Source organism: Pteropus medius, unplaced genomic scaffold (assembly GCF_902729225.1).
Source record: "Pteropus medius unplaced genomic scaffold, Ma_sr-lr_union100, whole genome shotgun sequence".
Taxonomy (NCBI): Eukaryota; Metazoa; Chordata; class Mammalia; order Chiroptera; family Pteropodidae; genus Pteropus; species Pteropus medius.
The window spans coordinates 2940890-2956647 of NW_024349803.1; the positions used below are offsets into that span (position 1 = coordinate 2940890).

The window sequence follows — 15758 nt, forward strand, 5'->3', positions numbered from 1 at the left end:
TGGTATAAAGACTATTTCCATAAGCTACATTTTTAAGAATCTTGTTTTGTTATTCTGCGGTCACTTTTAAGTTTTCACTTCTCACTTAGTGTAGCTGATATAGTAAGTGGCCATTGTTGAAGCCGGTAAAGTATGTTTTTATACCAATAGAGTATGTGAAACAGTATAAATATAGTTGTCTTCTAATTTAAATAATGTCTCTCCGCCAATTTTTTTTGTATAGGACCAATGCCAAAGGCGCTCCTCTGAATATAAATAAGGTATCTAATAGCCTGATTAATTTTGGAAGGAAGTTGATTTCTCCAGCAATGGCCCCAGGCAGCACAGGTGGCCCAGGAGGTAATAGCGGCAGCTCCTCCACTGCCGGGGTTCCCACCAGGATGTTAGCAGAGGCTCCCAGGCATCATCTGCAACAGCAGCAGCAGCAGCAGCAGCAGCAGCAACAGCAGCAACAGCAGCAGCAGCAACAGCAGCAGCTGCAGCAGCAGCAGCAGCAGCAGCAGCAGCAGCAGCAGCAGCAGCAGCAGCAGCGGCTGATGAAATCAGAAAGCATGCCAGTGCAGTTGAATAAAGGTAAGGAACAAGTAGTAAATCTAAAGAAAACACTCCCAGTAGAGCCTGGGATTTTTTCACCTGCCTGGGAGAAACCAACCACCTAGAAATAGAAATTAATGCAAAACTTAATTTTTAAAAATCTATTTATTAGATCCTTTTTGAGTTGAAATATCAGATACTGTACTGTTCTTAGTTAAGAACATTTTATGAGGTAATTTGTTAAGGGTTTTTTTTTTTAACATTTATATCCTAGTATACTTGCATTTGAGTCCTGTGGATGCCCATAGAGTATGGCACGAACTGTCACAACACAGAACTTGAAATCAGTAGACTGTGATCTCTAACTTGTGTAATAATGCTTCTAACTAGCAGAGAATCTGAAATGGTGCGTTCCAGTGGCATGGGCTTTACTAGTCACAGCATGCATCTGTACAGTTGGTTTGGAGGAAGCATGCCACTAGGCTTGCAGTCACTCATCATCGAGTTGTTTTACCTCTGTGGTGTACAAACTAGGCAGTTATAGAGCCTTAAGGGGGAGAAAAGGTAAACAGAATCTCAAGCAGCCCAAGTTAGTGCCTGAGCCCACGCTCTAAAGGTTAGAACCATAGAATGTGAGAGCAGAGGAAACTTGAGAGATGACCGGATCCCAATCTCTCATTTAATGAGTGGAGGCACTACAGTAGGTACTGCTGTTAGTGGTACTCTTGCTGCTGGGACTCACATAAGCTCATTTCTATTTCACGGCCTCTTCAGTGCTTCACCTCCCTCATGTATTTTATTCCTAAGAGAGCCCTTCAGGTTCTTACTCAGAACCTTTATCCTCTTAATTTCCACTTATTTTCAGAGACATATGTATCAAGTATACCCCTATTCATAGCAGATTAGAAATAGCTACATTTATTTTTAGTGGTAGGACTCTGCTAGCTATACTATAGAAGCAAGAAAAAGTAATATGATGGCAGAAAGTCCTCAAAAATCATTCCTAAGACCTCACAAAGCATAGAGTCTGTGGCCATTTAACTTCAGGGCACATATCCTGATGTGTGCATTGTGTGTGTCTTAAAGGGATTCCTATAGTATATCATGTTCAATGACTAGAGTTGACAGTAACAATAGTAATACTGAGTCAGTAATAAGACCTTAAACCATGTTCCATATACTCTGTTTAAGAAGACTGCATCCAAAATTATTATAATTTTAAATTACTGGCATTTAAATTTGTAAACTTAAGTTAAATGGGCTTTATTCCCCAGTGATATAAAATAATGAGTATTATTCAGTAAGCGTGTGTGTTCTTCATTAGTTGCATCACGTTAGCTATCGTTGCCTATATGAAGTATTAAGCTTTATATATTAGTATTCAAATTTCTATTAAAATACTCAGTTTACCTACGTAAGAGTATCTCGTTTAAAATTACATTTTTTTTAATGTAGAGCTGTCACGCATGATTTAAAGAAAAGGAGAGTTCAGATCGTTAACACGTTGTAAATGTATTTTAATGCCAGGAGACATGCCCACTTACAGAATGGAAATGAATGTTATTTTATATATTTCTTAATTGTACTGTTTTATTGTTCTAAACAAATATGATTTCAATATTGCTTTGATAACAAGCTGTAGTCAGTAGTAATTCTAACTGATGGCAGGCAAATGAGTCAGAGAATCTCTTAATGCTGTAGCTTAAATTTTCTGAGGAACCAAGCCAAATGACTCTAGAAATATAAAGTTGTGTCTCTAAGGAAATGTCAAGTATTAATATCACAGTAAGTGCGAAAGGAAGCGCACAAGGATGGAACAATTGATGAAAACTAAGTCCCCAGTTATAAGAAGACAACAGCGCGCTTAAGCAAAGTATTTGGAACACAGTTATCACTAGGGCATTTTATAACTGATCCCCACGCTGAAAGAAAGTGGTCTTGTTCGGCAGCTCTTCTGTCTTTTTATTTCTGGTCTGTTCTTCTCATGTCAGTCCACGAAAAGCTTGTCTACCTTCATATTAAAGATAAATATTCCTGCTAATGCCCCTCCCTGCATAAAGGCTTGAATAAAATAGAGTAAAAGGCAAAGAAGACAGTTCATACATATAGAAGCTAGTGTGAGTGGATGCTCTTCCTTCATTCGCTCACCAATGAACTGTAAGGCAAATCCTGAAGTTTTCTGACCCTTTGTTTCCTCACCCTGAAATCAAAGGTTTAGACTGATCCCTGAGGAGTCTCCCAGCTCCAGAAGTCTATGGTTCCAGATGTATTTGTTAACCCTACGATGAGAAATACTTCTCCAACATTGGTTCTTTAACTTGGTGTTTCCCACAAGTATCCTGCTGTGCTGTGACACCAACAAATCTTCACGTGTATCACAGATTTGTATAGTTTAGTGAGCACAATATTTAGTCTGTCAGGAGGCTTGTGTTAGAATATGACTTCTAACTATTTCAGAACAGAATCATCTACTTGGTGCCTTTGAGGAAAGATAATATAATAGCCTTTTTAGTGTACTCTGCTGGAAAATTTGAAAGTTGTTTTGAAAAATGGTTGTTTATAAAGATGAAAATGCTTATGGCTTTTATAGGTTAGTTAACTCACAATTATTTTTGCTTATATAGGGAGACAGTTCTGTGGAAAGAACAGAATTCATGTATATGTTGCTTGAAATGCATTCTGTAGTTTGTATATGTTTTGGGGGGGGGTCGTAAAGGAAGGAAGAAGCACAGATGTTCCTCCATAATTTTCCTGGTGATATTTAATATGAAAATTAGTTTTCAGTCTCTAAATATACACTAATAGGTGATCCAGAAGCAGCAGAGAAAAGTGGGTAGCAAGCATAGAATTGAAAAATCTCTTTCAAATATAGAGAAAATAGGCACACCATTATTCAGTGAATAGAGAGTTAACTAAATTATGAAAATTCAGGACCTGATAAGTTCCACTAAAAGCTGTTTATCACTTATTTGGAATATTTATAGATTTTATTACAGTTATAGGAGAATATAAATATGTATACTGTTAATTGATGGAGTGATTTAATTACAACCCAATAATTTCCAAATGAGCTCGTGATGCCGTAAGTCATAATTGCAGCAAGTGGTCAAGGCACTGAGGGTATGTTATGAATTCAAAAGTAGCTTTTTTACTATTGTATAAAAACTACAAAGGAAGCAAATCTATTAATCATGCATTATCATGCATAGAAAATATGGTGCCTTTAAGAAGGCTTGTTTTTCAGCTCATTAATCTCAAAATAATATAGGCTTCAAAGGATTATTCCTTCTGTTGACAGTGACTGCTTCACGTTCAACTTTGTCATCCAGGAAGGAAATCAAAGAAACAAAAAGTTTTCTTTCTAAATGGTAGTGTACCTCAGTTCTTCACAGAATTTCTTTCCTGTGTTGCTCCTTTTCCTTTCTTTCCTGTGTTCTTAAAATGCACTCCTTTCCCCCCATTTCTTTTGTCTATTTTTTGAATTTGAACACTTCTTTATTTTAAGCATTTACTACAGGTCCAATTTGTAAACGAAATCTCGCCTATAATAAGTATATCAAGTTTAAAGGGTATGCAGTTCACAGATTTATTTTTACATGTTGACATTTATAAGTACATGTGGTAACTTTTGAAATCTTTTCAATACTTAATGTGAAATTAGAACTTGTTTAGGTCTTTATCTGATCACTGAAAAAATTGGTTTCAAGTTTAGTTAAAAATAAATTGTGTCTTTTATAGGAGGAAATTGATTTCAAAAGAATGCTTTTACTTAATAAATGCATATGTCTTACTTTTGGATAAAGAATTTAAAAAATATATATAAAATCACACTAAAAATTGTGACATAATGAAATCTGCTCAGCAAAATCTTTGATTGCTAAAGTTTCCTCTACTTTAAACTGATAGAAACTTGTTTTATACTTTATTAGAAATGTGTTGTTTCTTTTTCCATTAAAAGAAACTTACACAAAACCTTTTTAGGAAACACTTTTTAAAAAATATTTCCTTTTAAAAATATTTATATTAATTATCATGAGATTTGCACTGTATTTTGTTTTACTTTACTTTTAGTAATTAGATTGATAAATGTATTACAACGTTAAGTATGAAAGAAAACTTGATCATTTTTTCCTTTTTATGAAATCTAATTATTTTTTCTTATGAAATGCAGGCGATGTAGTTACAGGAAGCGATGCTCAGGTTTCTGTTCCTGTCCAGACTCTAACTGACCTCCAAGGTACAATTACCATGGCAACATAGTATATCTCTTTGCCTGCAGTATTATCATTGCCTACTCCAAAACATTTTTCTTTTTGCCCACCCTCCATTCATACTGTCTATCAGTTCACTACCATTGTTCAGCCACTGAGTGGCACTGTTGTTTAGAACAAAAGTCCCCTCTCATGTCATACCTTGGTGATCCCAAATCTGGCTGTGATGTGGGTTTTCTATTAAGTTTGTACTAGCTTCTTTCCTTGCAAAATATGGTCACTATATTTTGTGGTTATTTTAACATTACATTTTATTTGGTAGCTCACACCGAGGTGTTCTTTTTGTTGCATAGGTGCTCTGTGACAGTAACTGACAAATCAGTTCTGAGATTAGACGATTTATATGCTGTTTGTATGCATATAAATGTATGAATTAACCAGAGTGCTTGTTTTATTTTACCTAAAAGAATTACGGTTTGATTTCAAAGTAAATTTTTAAGTAAAGGCTTTGTATTATGAATCACATTAATAGAAAGTTCAGTGTGACAAATCTCCATGTGAGTAACTGGCAATGGTATAAAATGAAAAGATAACATTTTAATATCATATTCAGGTGTTCAAAAATCTAGGGAGAAAAGTTCATTTAAGAAATACAAAATAATTGTAATCTGTATTCTGCATCTTCTGTGGAATTTAAAAACAAATATGTAAAATTGTTTCATTAATTTTTTATTATGTAATCTTTTAGCTAATGCTAGAGGATTTCTGTATTAAGTGGAAGCCTAGACTAAGACTCTTTCAAATTCAGACTGAAAAGATAGCAGAATTCATTAAAATTCACATCATGTTTTCCTTAATTTAAAATATCCACATAATATAGTCATGCTAGTAGTATTAAAATACTAATAATGATATGTCTTCATAATATCTGTGCTTTTTAATAAATTAACAGAAAAGAATATATTATTAGGAAATGAGTAGTCTGTTGGCTTAACATCTTAAAAAAACACGTGTACACTATTGCAATAGAGGGATGTGACCTTCTATATATAGGTCTGTGTTTCACAGGTGCAGCTTCTGGCTGTATTCTGATCATTGACCCAGCTGACCTTTAAGGGCCTTTTCAGCTCAGGGACTCCAGGAGGAGCTGCTGTTGACTCTTCTTAGTGTCTGTTAAGTGATATAATGGGATACAGTATCATGGAAATAGAAAAGGCAGATAATCTCCAAATGATTTCTCTTCAGACTTGTCAGTTATTACACTTAAGTAGATATCGATGAGATCATCTGATATGGTGAGAATTAATAGGACTTAAACTTGTTTCCTAAAATTAAAACCTGAGCTCTCCAGGCAACTCTTTACCAAGTGTTTTGTTATCCCAAAGTAGTTTGCTAACTTATTAACTTAGTTTACTGCAGAGTAGATCTTTAGCTATGGAAAGAGAAAGCTGAAGTCAGCCTTGATTATTCTGACTTCTGCTTCTATGCAATATTGCTCAGTTCATTCTTTCCTACAAACCAGAGCCACATGAACAGTCTTACTTTTTTAAATAGAATTTCGAAGAGGGAGATTTTATCATTTTGTTCAAATAACTTATTTTCTATTCTATAAGAAGAATCATCTCATTCATGTTTTTTTCAACAATTATCTATTGCGTGCCTATTATGTGCCAAGCTCTGTTTTCATTGGCCCCTTGCTTTCCTTACAACTTTAGCAGGTGGCTTGTGCATCAGCTTGTGCTTTAGGTGACCCAAGTAAGCCTATGTAGTGAGGAGCTAGTGCTTTCTTTGGTTACCCTGTTCAGAATTCCCCCTGCCTGTCACACTCTGACAGAGATTCTATCAGTCTGATAGAGAAGGCTCCGGGTGCTTTATGAGACACAAGGCCACAATAAACAGCTTTCAGTCTGTGATGATAACTACTAGGGCAGTGATGAGGAGACAGTGAGACAATACCTACCCTGATTTGGAGAAGTTACTTAGTGTTTTCCTTAACACACTTCCTACAGAGTGTCAAAAAGCAAGGGGAAGGAGAAGTAAACCAAAATAGTTTGTCGTGGCAACAAAAAACTTTCTAACAATTTATGCTTTAGTAGAATCAGTAATATTAGAAGTTGGAAAACCATCGAAAGTGCCAAACCCATTATATTCCCTTATATAATATTTCAAGAGTAGATATACTTTTCATGTCAGGGTAATAAAACTATCGTGTACACTTTCTCAAAAATGTTTTTCCAAGTATTGAAGTAAAGTTCAAGAAATGAAGTAAATATCAATACTCTCAATGATTCTTTGATTATATTTAGCCTTTTTTGCCCATGAGATTTTATATCTGTATATTTGCCTTTTAATGCGCAGTAATTATATGGGTTTTAGTTTTTTTTTGAAGAAAAACACTGAATATAAAGTGATATTCCATAATTTAGATCAAATAATTTTTGGAAAATTGTTGGAAAGTTCCATTTTATATCTCTCAGTGTAGGTTGCAATTATTTAAAATGTGCCACAGGAGAATTTGGGTTTTGTTTTTTTTTTTAAAAGACTTATCTCAAAGGGTTTCTTCAAAATTATTTTTGAAAATTATACACCTACCCTAGAAACTGTTTTCCAGAGATATTTAGGAACTTATTCACACCAAAAAGCTTTAAAATATGATCACACACACAAACACACAGACATTATTTCCAAAGAAAATTTAGAATTTCCAACAAGTATGTAAGTATTACCATACAATGGACCATTAGGAAAGAAATTTAGATTTCTTAACTTATTGCCATAGGCATTTTTAAATTTTATATTTGTGTATATGTATTTCAGTTATGAATATAAATATATATATGTGTGTGTCTGTGCACATAGATATCATTATATAACATCACGTTGTTTTTAAAAATAAAAAAAAGAAAAAGGTAAAATAATCTCCCTTCCCAGATAACCAGTTGACATACTTAAAACTAAAACACATATAACGTTAGACAATCTCAATTAAAGGCATTAAATAGATAAAAACCTCCCTTTTCTCCTTCCATTTTTTTCTGGCAGCCCATTTTCCTGAGAGTAAGTTTGTTAAGTTTCTTATAATTCCTTCTAGAAAAAAAAAAAATAGACTTTAAACTGAGAAGTAACCAGTGAGTAACCAGTTATTAATGTGATAACAGCTCACATGTCTGGAGGTGAGACTTCCCCTAGGACCTTCAAGAAGAAAGGATTAACAAAAATTTCCCAGTGCAGATGACAAACTGGTAGACAAAGAAAAGAGGTCTAATCAACTAGTGTGGGACATAGTAATGACCAGACAGAGATAGCTCCTGCTCACAAAAGTGAGTGAAGAGACTGAAAACCAAAATATTATCCTTGTGGATGACCCTATACTGGTCACCCTGGTTGTTATTGAGAAAGGATAGTCTTAAAGCAGAGCAAATAGTTCCATTGTGCTCTGTATGATTATTTTAAGAAGGCAGAGAAATACATTATATATAAAATTTTGGGAAGCATCAATTAGCTGGGAAATGCATTTTTGTGGAACACTTATTCCAAAAGACATTGAATAAATTAGTTGTTTGGAGACTAATAACAAGGTCAGAATTTGCCCTTTACTTTCAAGAAACCTCATTCCATTTTTCTTTAATTTTAGATCACAGTTACTATAGCCCACCTGGCACAGCCTTTACTAGGAGAGCAGGGTGGCACAGCTTTGCCCAGCATGGGCTCTGGAGTTCGGTTTGAATCCTGCCTCCACCACTGCCTTGCTGGATGACGTAGGGAGATAACTTACCCTTCTAACTGTAAAGAGAGAAAAAGAACAGCTGCTTCAAAGGTGGTTGTAAAAAGTTTCCAAAACACCCATCCCATAGTAAGGGCTTGAGGGTGCTATCTGCTCAGGTAGTAGTTTTCAAAATCAAATTATGAAGGAGCCAACTCAACACCTCTATCTTTTCTTTTCTCAATAATTACTTCCAGTGTCCCAAAACCATATGCTTACATGCAAGCACTAGATCCAACAGTGTTTCACCTCTGAGGTCAGGGTAGGGCAGGTCTATTCCATGGGCTTCTGGTACAACCTGCTTCCATTCGCTCTTTCGTGGCACCAAGATGTGTGTTTTTAAGGAGCAGACATCAGCCCTCTTGCTGTCTATCGCTCAAGTCTGCGAAGTAACAAAAAGTTACCAGATAGGGGCCAGGTGCCTCTTGTTTTCTCCTGGGTCACTGTATAAAGTCAAAGTGATCTTCTTTCTGCGGCCCTGGTACTGGGCTTCCCAGGCTTTTCCATTTCTGCTTTTCTGAGCTCTGCCTCCGCACCAACAGCCCCCAGATATCGTAGCCGCTCGAACATTCGCTTTTGGGTGTCCTGTGTCCAGCTCCCTCACCTGGTCTCAGGTTTGCATGGGTTCTGCCTATCTACTTAGGAGCATATTCCACCCCTGTTCCTATTTCCCGTCGAGTTGAATGAGAGAAAAGTCATGAAAGTATTATTCATTTATTAGTAGAAGCTTACTAATTTTTTCCCCTTCTTTCTTTCCTCTCCCTTAGCCATACTGTAGTCAGGGCTCCTCTGACGCCTATGAAGCTCATGCAGTCAGCTTGGGCTCTTGACAAATAACCTCCACTGATATGCAGCACGTGGGACACAAAACTTTTAAAGTTTCAGAGAGGGAAAGAGAATAAAGAAATAAAGAAAAGACTTACTATACCTAGACACGGCCACATCTAGTCCAAATAGCACCTTTCTGCACTTTAGAAAAAGGTACTCCTTTTGTGTAGATGCAGCTCACACCAAGGCACATATCTCTTTTTTATTTTTTTTTTCTTATGCCTACAGCACCTGGTATTCCTAGGTGGTCTCCTATCCAAGAACTAACCAGGCTCGACCTTGCTTAGCTTCCGAGATAAGACGGGATCGGGCACGTTCAGGGTGGTTTGGCCATAGACTAGGGCACACATCTTAACAAGCAGAACAAGCCTAGATTTCAGCTGCTCCACTAGGCAGCCTTATGTCTGGCATATACGGTGGTCCTATGCCTAGAGCCAGTGAGATGACATTTGTGGGACATCCCTGAGAAGTGCAACAAAAGAGGACTAGCAAATCCATATAACCCAGAATACCGCCTATTAAACTACCTGCTCTAGATTTGGAGGTCACCACTAGTTTAGTAATGGTCCGTGTCTCCCGAATGCTAAGCACATTCTGGGCACCACACTGAGCCCTTATGTACATTATCCACCTAGGATTCACAGCATGTGTGAAGTCGATGCCTCACTTGCAGGTGAGAACCAAAGCTTATGGAGAGTCAATGACTTACTTGTTCACAGCCCCCCAACTAGATATCAGCTGAGCACAGATTGAAGCCTAGGTGTATCTGACCCTGCAGGTATTGGTTTGAGGACTTCTGCCTTTAAACATCTCCCAAACCTACTACCACAGCCTTAGTTTAAACCCTTATAATCCCTTATGTGGGCCAGCACAGGAGATGCCCCATTTACCCAAGCTCCTGAAATCCTCATGCTACTTTCTTGCTTAAAATGTATAGTAATTTCCATCATCTACTGACAGGGTAGCCTGAGAACAAGGCACTCTTCTCCATCTAGCTGGCCCTATTAGCAGAGCCTCACCTACCCTCTCTCCTTCCTTCTCCCAGGGCTGGACAACCAAGACAGAGGGAAAATGAGCTCCTGTTTTGGATACCAGCAACTTTTCATGCTCCCCTCACCCCCTCCAAAAAAAAAACATTGAAATAATCACCAAATGAAAAAGAAGCATTCTGTTGGACTTAATCTTAATTTACACTGGTATTGGTGTTGTTTTCAATTACATATGGGTGGCATGAAGCTCCAAAGCAGTAAATCATGCTCCAGTTGAGTTAGGTGTTCTCAGTAGTCCAACTGCCTTGGTAAATACTGTGATCTCTGCCCAAAATGACCCTCCTTGAGCCAACATCACCACCACCCATCCACCCTACAATTTTTAAGACTTAGCTCTTGAGTCAAGATTAGATAAACTCTCCTTTGTGCTTCCAGAATACTGTCGTTTATACTTTGTGTTTGCTTTTATCACCTGAGATTATAGGTTAGTGTATGTACAAGTCTGTTTTTCCCTTGTACAGTTATTTTGGGAGCTTCTTAAGAGCTCCTGTTGTGTGTCCCCCCATCCTCAGTGCTGGATAGAGTTTCTGTAGGCATTTCATTAGGTCAATCTTGCTTGCTGCTGTTTAGTTAGGAATGAGATGTGCATGCCTGAGGCAGCTTAAGACTTGGTTTATATTTAGTATATTTAAGAATGCTTTGCAATATAAAATAATTTTTAATTAATTGCCTTGGGTCAGGATTTCTGAGAAATAAACTGTAAGACAGAGTTTTATGAGTGGGAAGTTTGGGGGCGAACGCCCTCAAACTCAGCACTTAGGGAGTGAAAGGAGCAGCGCTGAGCCGAGGGAGGCGTCGAACTGCCTTGCAGTTGCCATTGGAACCTCTGGGGCTCGGATGGCCCTTCGGAGGCAGGGAGCCAGCCCTTATCCTCTGTCAGTCCAAACCAGTCACTGGATTGGAGCTAATCCGGCGAAGGGGCATGACCTTGGGCAAAGCAGCTCTTCAGCTGAGGGCAGCTTCCAGAGAGGAACTCATGGGAGCCGCCTACAGCCAATACTCCGAGCAGCTGGGGAATAAGTGCCTGGGTCCTGAAGAGGAGACCTGGGCAGGGCACCACTGCAGTATATTTAACAGTGTACCTCTAAGAACAGGCTTTAGTTTTAGTGCAACAAAAGAAATGATTAATATAGAGCTTCAGAACCGCTACGCAGTTTACGGGCTACACGCTTGTTGTGAATACCGACTTGTCAGCTCAGAAGTGTCCAGGTGAGACCCGGGTGATGGAATGTCTCAGCCATTTATGAAAAGGGCCAGGCAGTATGATAGCCCTTTCTTCTGTCTCAAGGCAAGGCTATTCCTGGTGCCGAAGCTTTTCTTACAGATCTCCAGAGGAAATATTCCATCATCCCCTCTGGGAACATGTCTGGTGACTCCATTTTCTTAAGGTCTAAACGTTTATGTTCCCAAAGGGCACAGAAATGTTAGTAAGCTAAATTCTGTAATTGAAAGGAAATATGTTTTGTACAGAGTTTTTACGTGAGATATTGGCCAAGAACTTGTTGATCCTACTACTAATTTGGAATTTGATAATTCAGAGATAAGTTCTGATAAAAGCTGACCTTAATGTTATCTCTGAAAAGGCAGTTTGCTAAGCAGAATAATAGCTACAAGAGAAATTTGCAGATTTGTTCCTCATGGGAACAAACTACTTTCAAATTTGTTTGAGATTGTATACTTATTCTCACACGGTTAATAATTGATAAGCTAATTAGGCATTAAAGTGGGCATTCTAAAAATTAGATGCATCATCACCTTATTTTGTTAAGATAGTTACTTAAATGAATGTTGTGGCGGGGGGGAAATTTGGAAATTTAGACTGTTCATTGGCTTATACCTGTGCTGTCCAATATGGTATCCTTTAGCCACATGTGGCTATCGAGTACTTGAAATATATACTGTGAGTAAAAGATATGCACTGGATTTTGAAGACCTTTTATGAAAAAAATGAATGTAAAGTACCTCAATAATTTTGATTTTTATTACACGTTAGAATGATAATAGTTGTGATATATTGGGTTAAATAAAGTAATTATAATTAATTTCACTTTACTTTTTAAATACAGATACTAGAAAATTATAAATTATATATGTGGCTCACATTATATTTCCACTGAGCAGTGCTAATATATATATAGTCCTCTTCAGATATTCCAAACTGAACATCAGCAGACCTTTATTGTAGACCTACTACAGCCCACCCATAATGCTAGCTTTTCTGAAAAAGTAAACCTAATAATGACCACAGCCTCTGCTTTAGTGAAATCTGGTCTTTGGGATACAAGCAGGAGCACCTGTAATTGAATACAAGAGACCCAACCATCAGCTTTCTGTTTGTAGAAAAAGCCATCTCAAAAAATATGTGTGTGTGTGTGTGTGTGTCCTAAATATATATATAAATAAAAATTAGGTGCATGGGCCTATTCCCTAAATCTGGTTGGTTGGTTGGTTGGTTTTCTTCTTTGCCATTTTGAATTAATAGCTCCTTGGAGTCACTCCTTGTAATACAGAAATGAAATAATATATGTTGGCATAGTCTTTAAGTTTGGACAAGTCTTATAATATTGCTAGCCATATATATAACCATATGTCCTTGGGCAAGTTCACTAAACTCCATAAGCCTCAGTTTTTTTATACATAACTAACTACCTCACAGAGTCATTAGGATTAAATAAGATAATATGTGTAAAGGTTCATATATATCCATGGACTAATATTTTGCAAATATCACATTGTTGTAGTGTATTTTAATTTTCTGATTTCTTCTTTGGGTAGACAGACTAGGGAAGTATATATGTGAAAAAAAATGAATAGTACTCAGCTATAGTACAGATAAAATCTAGAATCAAAGAAAAGGTTTGATTCTAGATTTTAAAAGGATCTTATTATAATTTCAACGTGGAAACAGTTGATTTATAAAAACTGGGATAGCTTTTTAAGATTTTTTTCTTCAATAATGTTATAATTTCTTTTAAATGGAAATTTTCCCAACAGGTTTGATAGAACTTTACTTATATATTGCGACTATTAGAAAGGGTCTCCCCACCTCATTTCAGAAGTATTCAAGACAACTAAAATTTTACAAGATTTGGTATATATAACTGCACACAACTATTTTTTTCATTTTGGAAGAACTGGAAAACTGTTATAATAGTCCACAAAATTCTGACTTTTTCCAGGAGTATAAAAAAATGTAAATATTTTGACCTGGCATTTTAGATTAACTCAGAATTTGAACTGTAATATCAAATATTGAATCTAAAGATCATAAATAGATTATAATAATCAAAGGAGTAATAAAAACAATTTCCCATTTTCTTAACAGTTCTGTAGGTCAGAAGTCTGATATAGATCTAACCAAGCTAAAACCAAGGTGTCAGGAGGCTCTAGGGGAGAATCATTTGTGCTATTGGCAGAATTCAATTCTTTGCGACTATAGGACCATGGTATTTCTTTATTTCTTTGCTGGCTGTCATCTAATGACCATTCCCAGCTTCTAGAGGATGCCATATTGGCTCAAGGCCCTCTTCTCCATCTTCAAAGCCAGCAATGTTAGGTCAAGTCCCTCTCATGCTTCAACTGTGTTCTTTTTCTTCTTTAGTCATATCTCTGACTCATTCTTCTGCCTTCCTACTCCTATTTAAAGACTTATGTGTTTATATGAGCCCACCTAGGATATTCTTCTTGTCTCAGGGTTCTTAACCTTAATCATACCTGCAAGGTCTCATGTGCCGTGTAAGGTAACATACTCACATGCTCTGGAAATTAAGGGCATAGGCATTATTCTGCCTGCCTCATAAATGGCTTTTGGGGAGAAGATATGAATTCTCAAAATTGACCCAAGCAGAAGTAGAAAACCTTAATAGTGGCATGCACATAGGAAAAAATCCAATAAGCCGTCATAGTAATGCCTTAAAAAGTAATGCATTTTGAAGGGACAGATAAATTCAAAGGATGATAATTTTTTCACTTCATTTTGTGAAAGAGCCATGTTCTTGCAAATAAAAATGCTTTGGCTTCCTAAATTTATCTTTTCTGTGGACTTTGAAAAGCACTTTGAAACTCAAAGCTGCGCAGACATTCCTTTTGTTTTAGTTCTGTCTTCCACCACCCCAGGGAAATTAAAGCTGCTCAAGGAGTACAGTTCCAAGGAGCAATGAAAAACTATTCATAAAAGAGAAAAGGAAAACCTAAGTTTATAATAAATACTTAAATTTTTTCCCACTGCATCATCTTGGGGGTAAGAAATGCCTTCCTAAGCAAGACCATAAAAACAAAAACCATAAAGGAAAATATAGACATGTACACACACACAGGGCTGAGTTCCAGAATTTAGGAGGAACTCCCTAAGTCAGTTTTAAAAATAAAACGAGCAAGACAATTCACCTAGGACTTTAAGATGACCTATATAAATAGGTTGAAAGATAATCAGCCTCGCTAGTTATCAGGAAACTTCATACTAACACAGTGAAGTTCTCCATCCATCAAATTAACCAAATAAAAAATAGATGAATATATAAAGATGTAATATATCATGTTGTATTTACACTCATGCATGAATACATACACATGTATGTATGTTAAAATACTAGGAGAAAGCAATTTGGAATCCTTTATGTAAATTTAAAATGCACTTTCATTTATATAAATTTACCTAACAGAACTAACTAACTGTTTGTACCTAAAGATGTACCTCTTTAAAGTTTTAATTATCATTTTGTTTATAAAGAAAAAATTTTGGAAAAATTCTAAATGTCTTTTTAGGAATGCTACAATTTTTTTTTCTTCATAGCCATTAAAAAGAGTAAGGCAGATTTTTATATATGAGAAAGACAAATTTCCAAGACCAAGTTCAGTCCAAAAAGCAAGTCACAGAGGGAAGCATTTTTGGAATGACAGAGTAAGGACCTCTGACAATCTATTTCTCCATAAAAGCAACAAGATCAGTGACAGAGATTCAAAATCGACTTTTTCAGAACTCTGGAAATTAATCAAAGGATTAGAAAGAACTATTTGAGAAGAATGTCTTCAATTAACAATGGCTGGATCTCAGTGAGAAAAGCATACCCTATCACTCCCCAGCTCTGCCGTAGCCTTTAATAACCAGCAGCCTTACAACCACTGGAGGAAAAAGAGTGGATCTGGAGCACCCTACAAGTCCCATCCCCAGTAAATTGTAGCTATTTGACTGTCCAGCAGCTCTCCAGAAAAACTGCATTCATTGGGCTTGTCTTTATTTGACCTTGTTCAGAACTCACTAAGGGAGAAACCCTATCCACAGGGCATCCATCAAAAATATTAGTGGCAATTATTTAACATCACAGCTGCCCAAGGCAGAAATGGAGCAAACACGAGACTAACCAAATACTTAAC

The 15758-nt window shown here is 36.6% G+C and overlaps 1 protein-coding gene and 1 pseudogene across 6 annotated transcripts in view; one reads left to right on the forward strand and one right to left on the reverse strand.

The window, feature by feature from the left end:
* The window catches only part of TBC1D5 (TBC1 domain family member 5), a 466695-nt gene that overhangs the window by 398563 nt on the left and 52374 nt on the right, over positions 1 to 15758 (forward strand). For 5 of the 6 annotated variants that reach the window (XM_039837041.1, XM_039837039.1, XM_039837044.1 and 2 more), the window contains 2 exons: positions 224 to 573; positions 4706 to 4771. In XM_039837041.1, the coding sequence (XP_039692975.1) occupies positions 224 to 573; positions 4706 to 4771 (416 nt within the window). The remainder of the gene's footprint in view (positions 1 to 223; positions 574 to 4705; positions 4772 to 15758) is intronic. The other variant, XM_039837045.1, reaches the window with a different exon arrangement.
* Positions 9556 to 9674, reverse strand: LOC120582542 (uncharacterized; annotated as a pseudogene).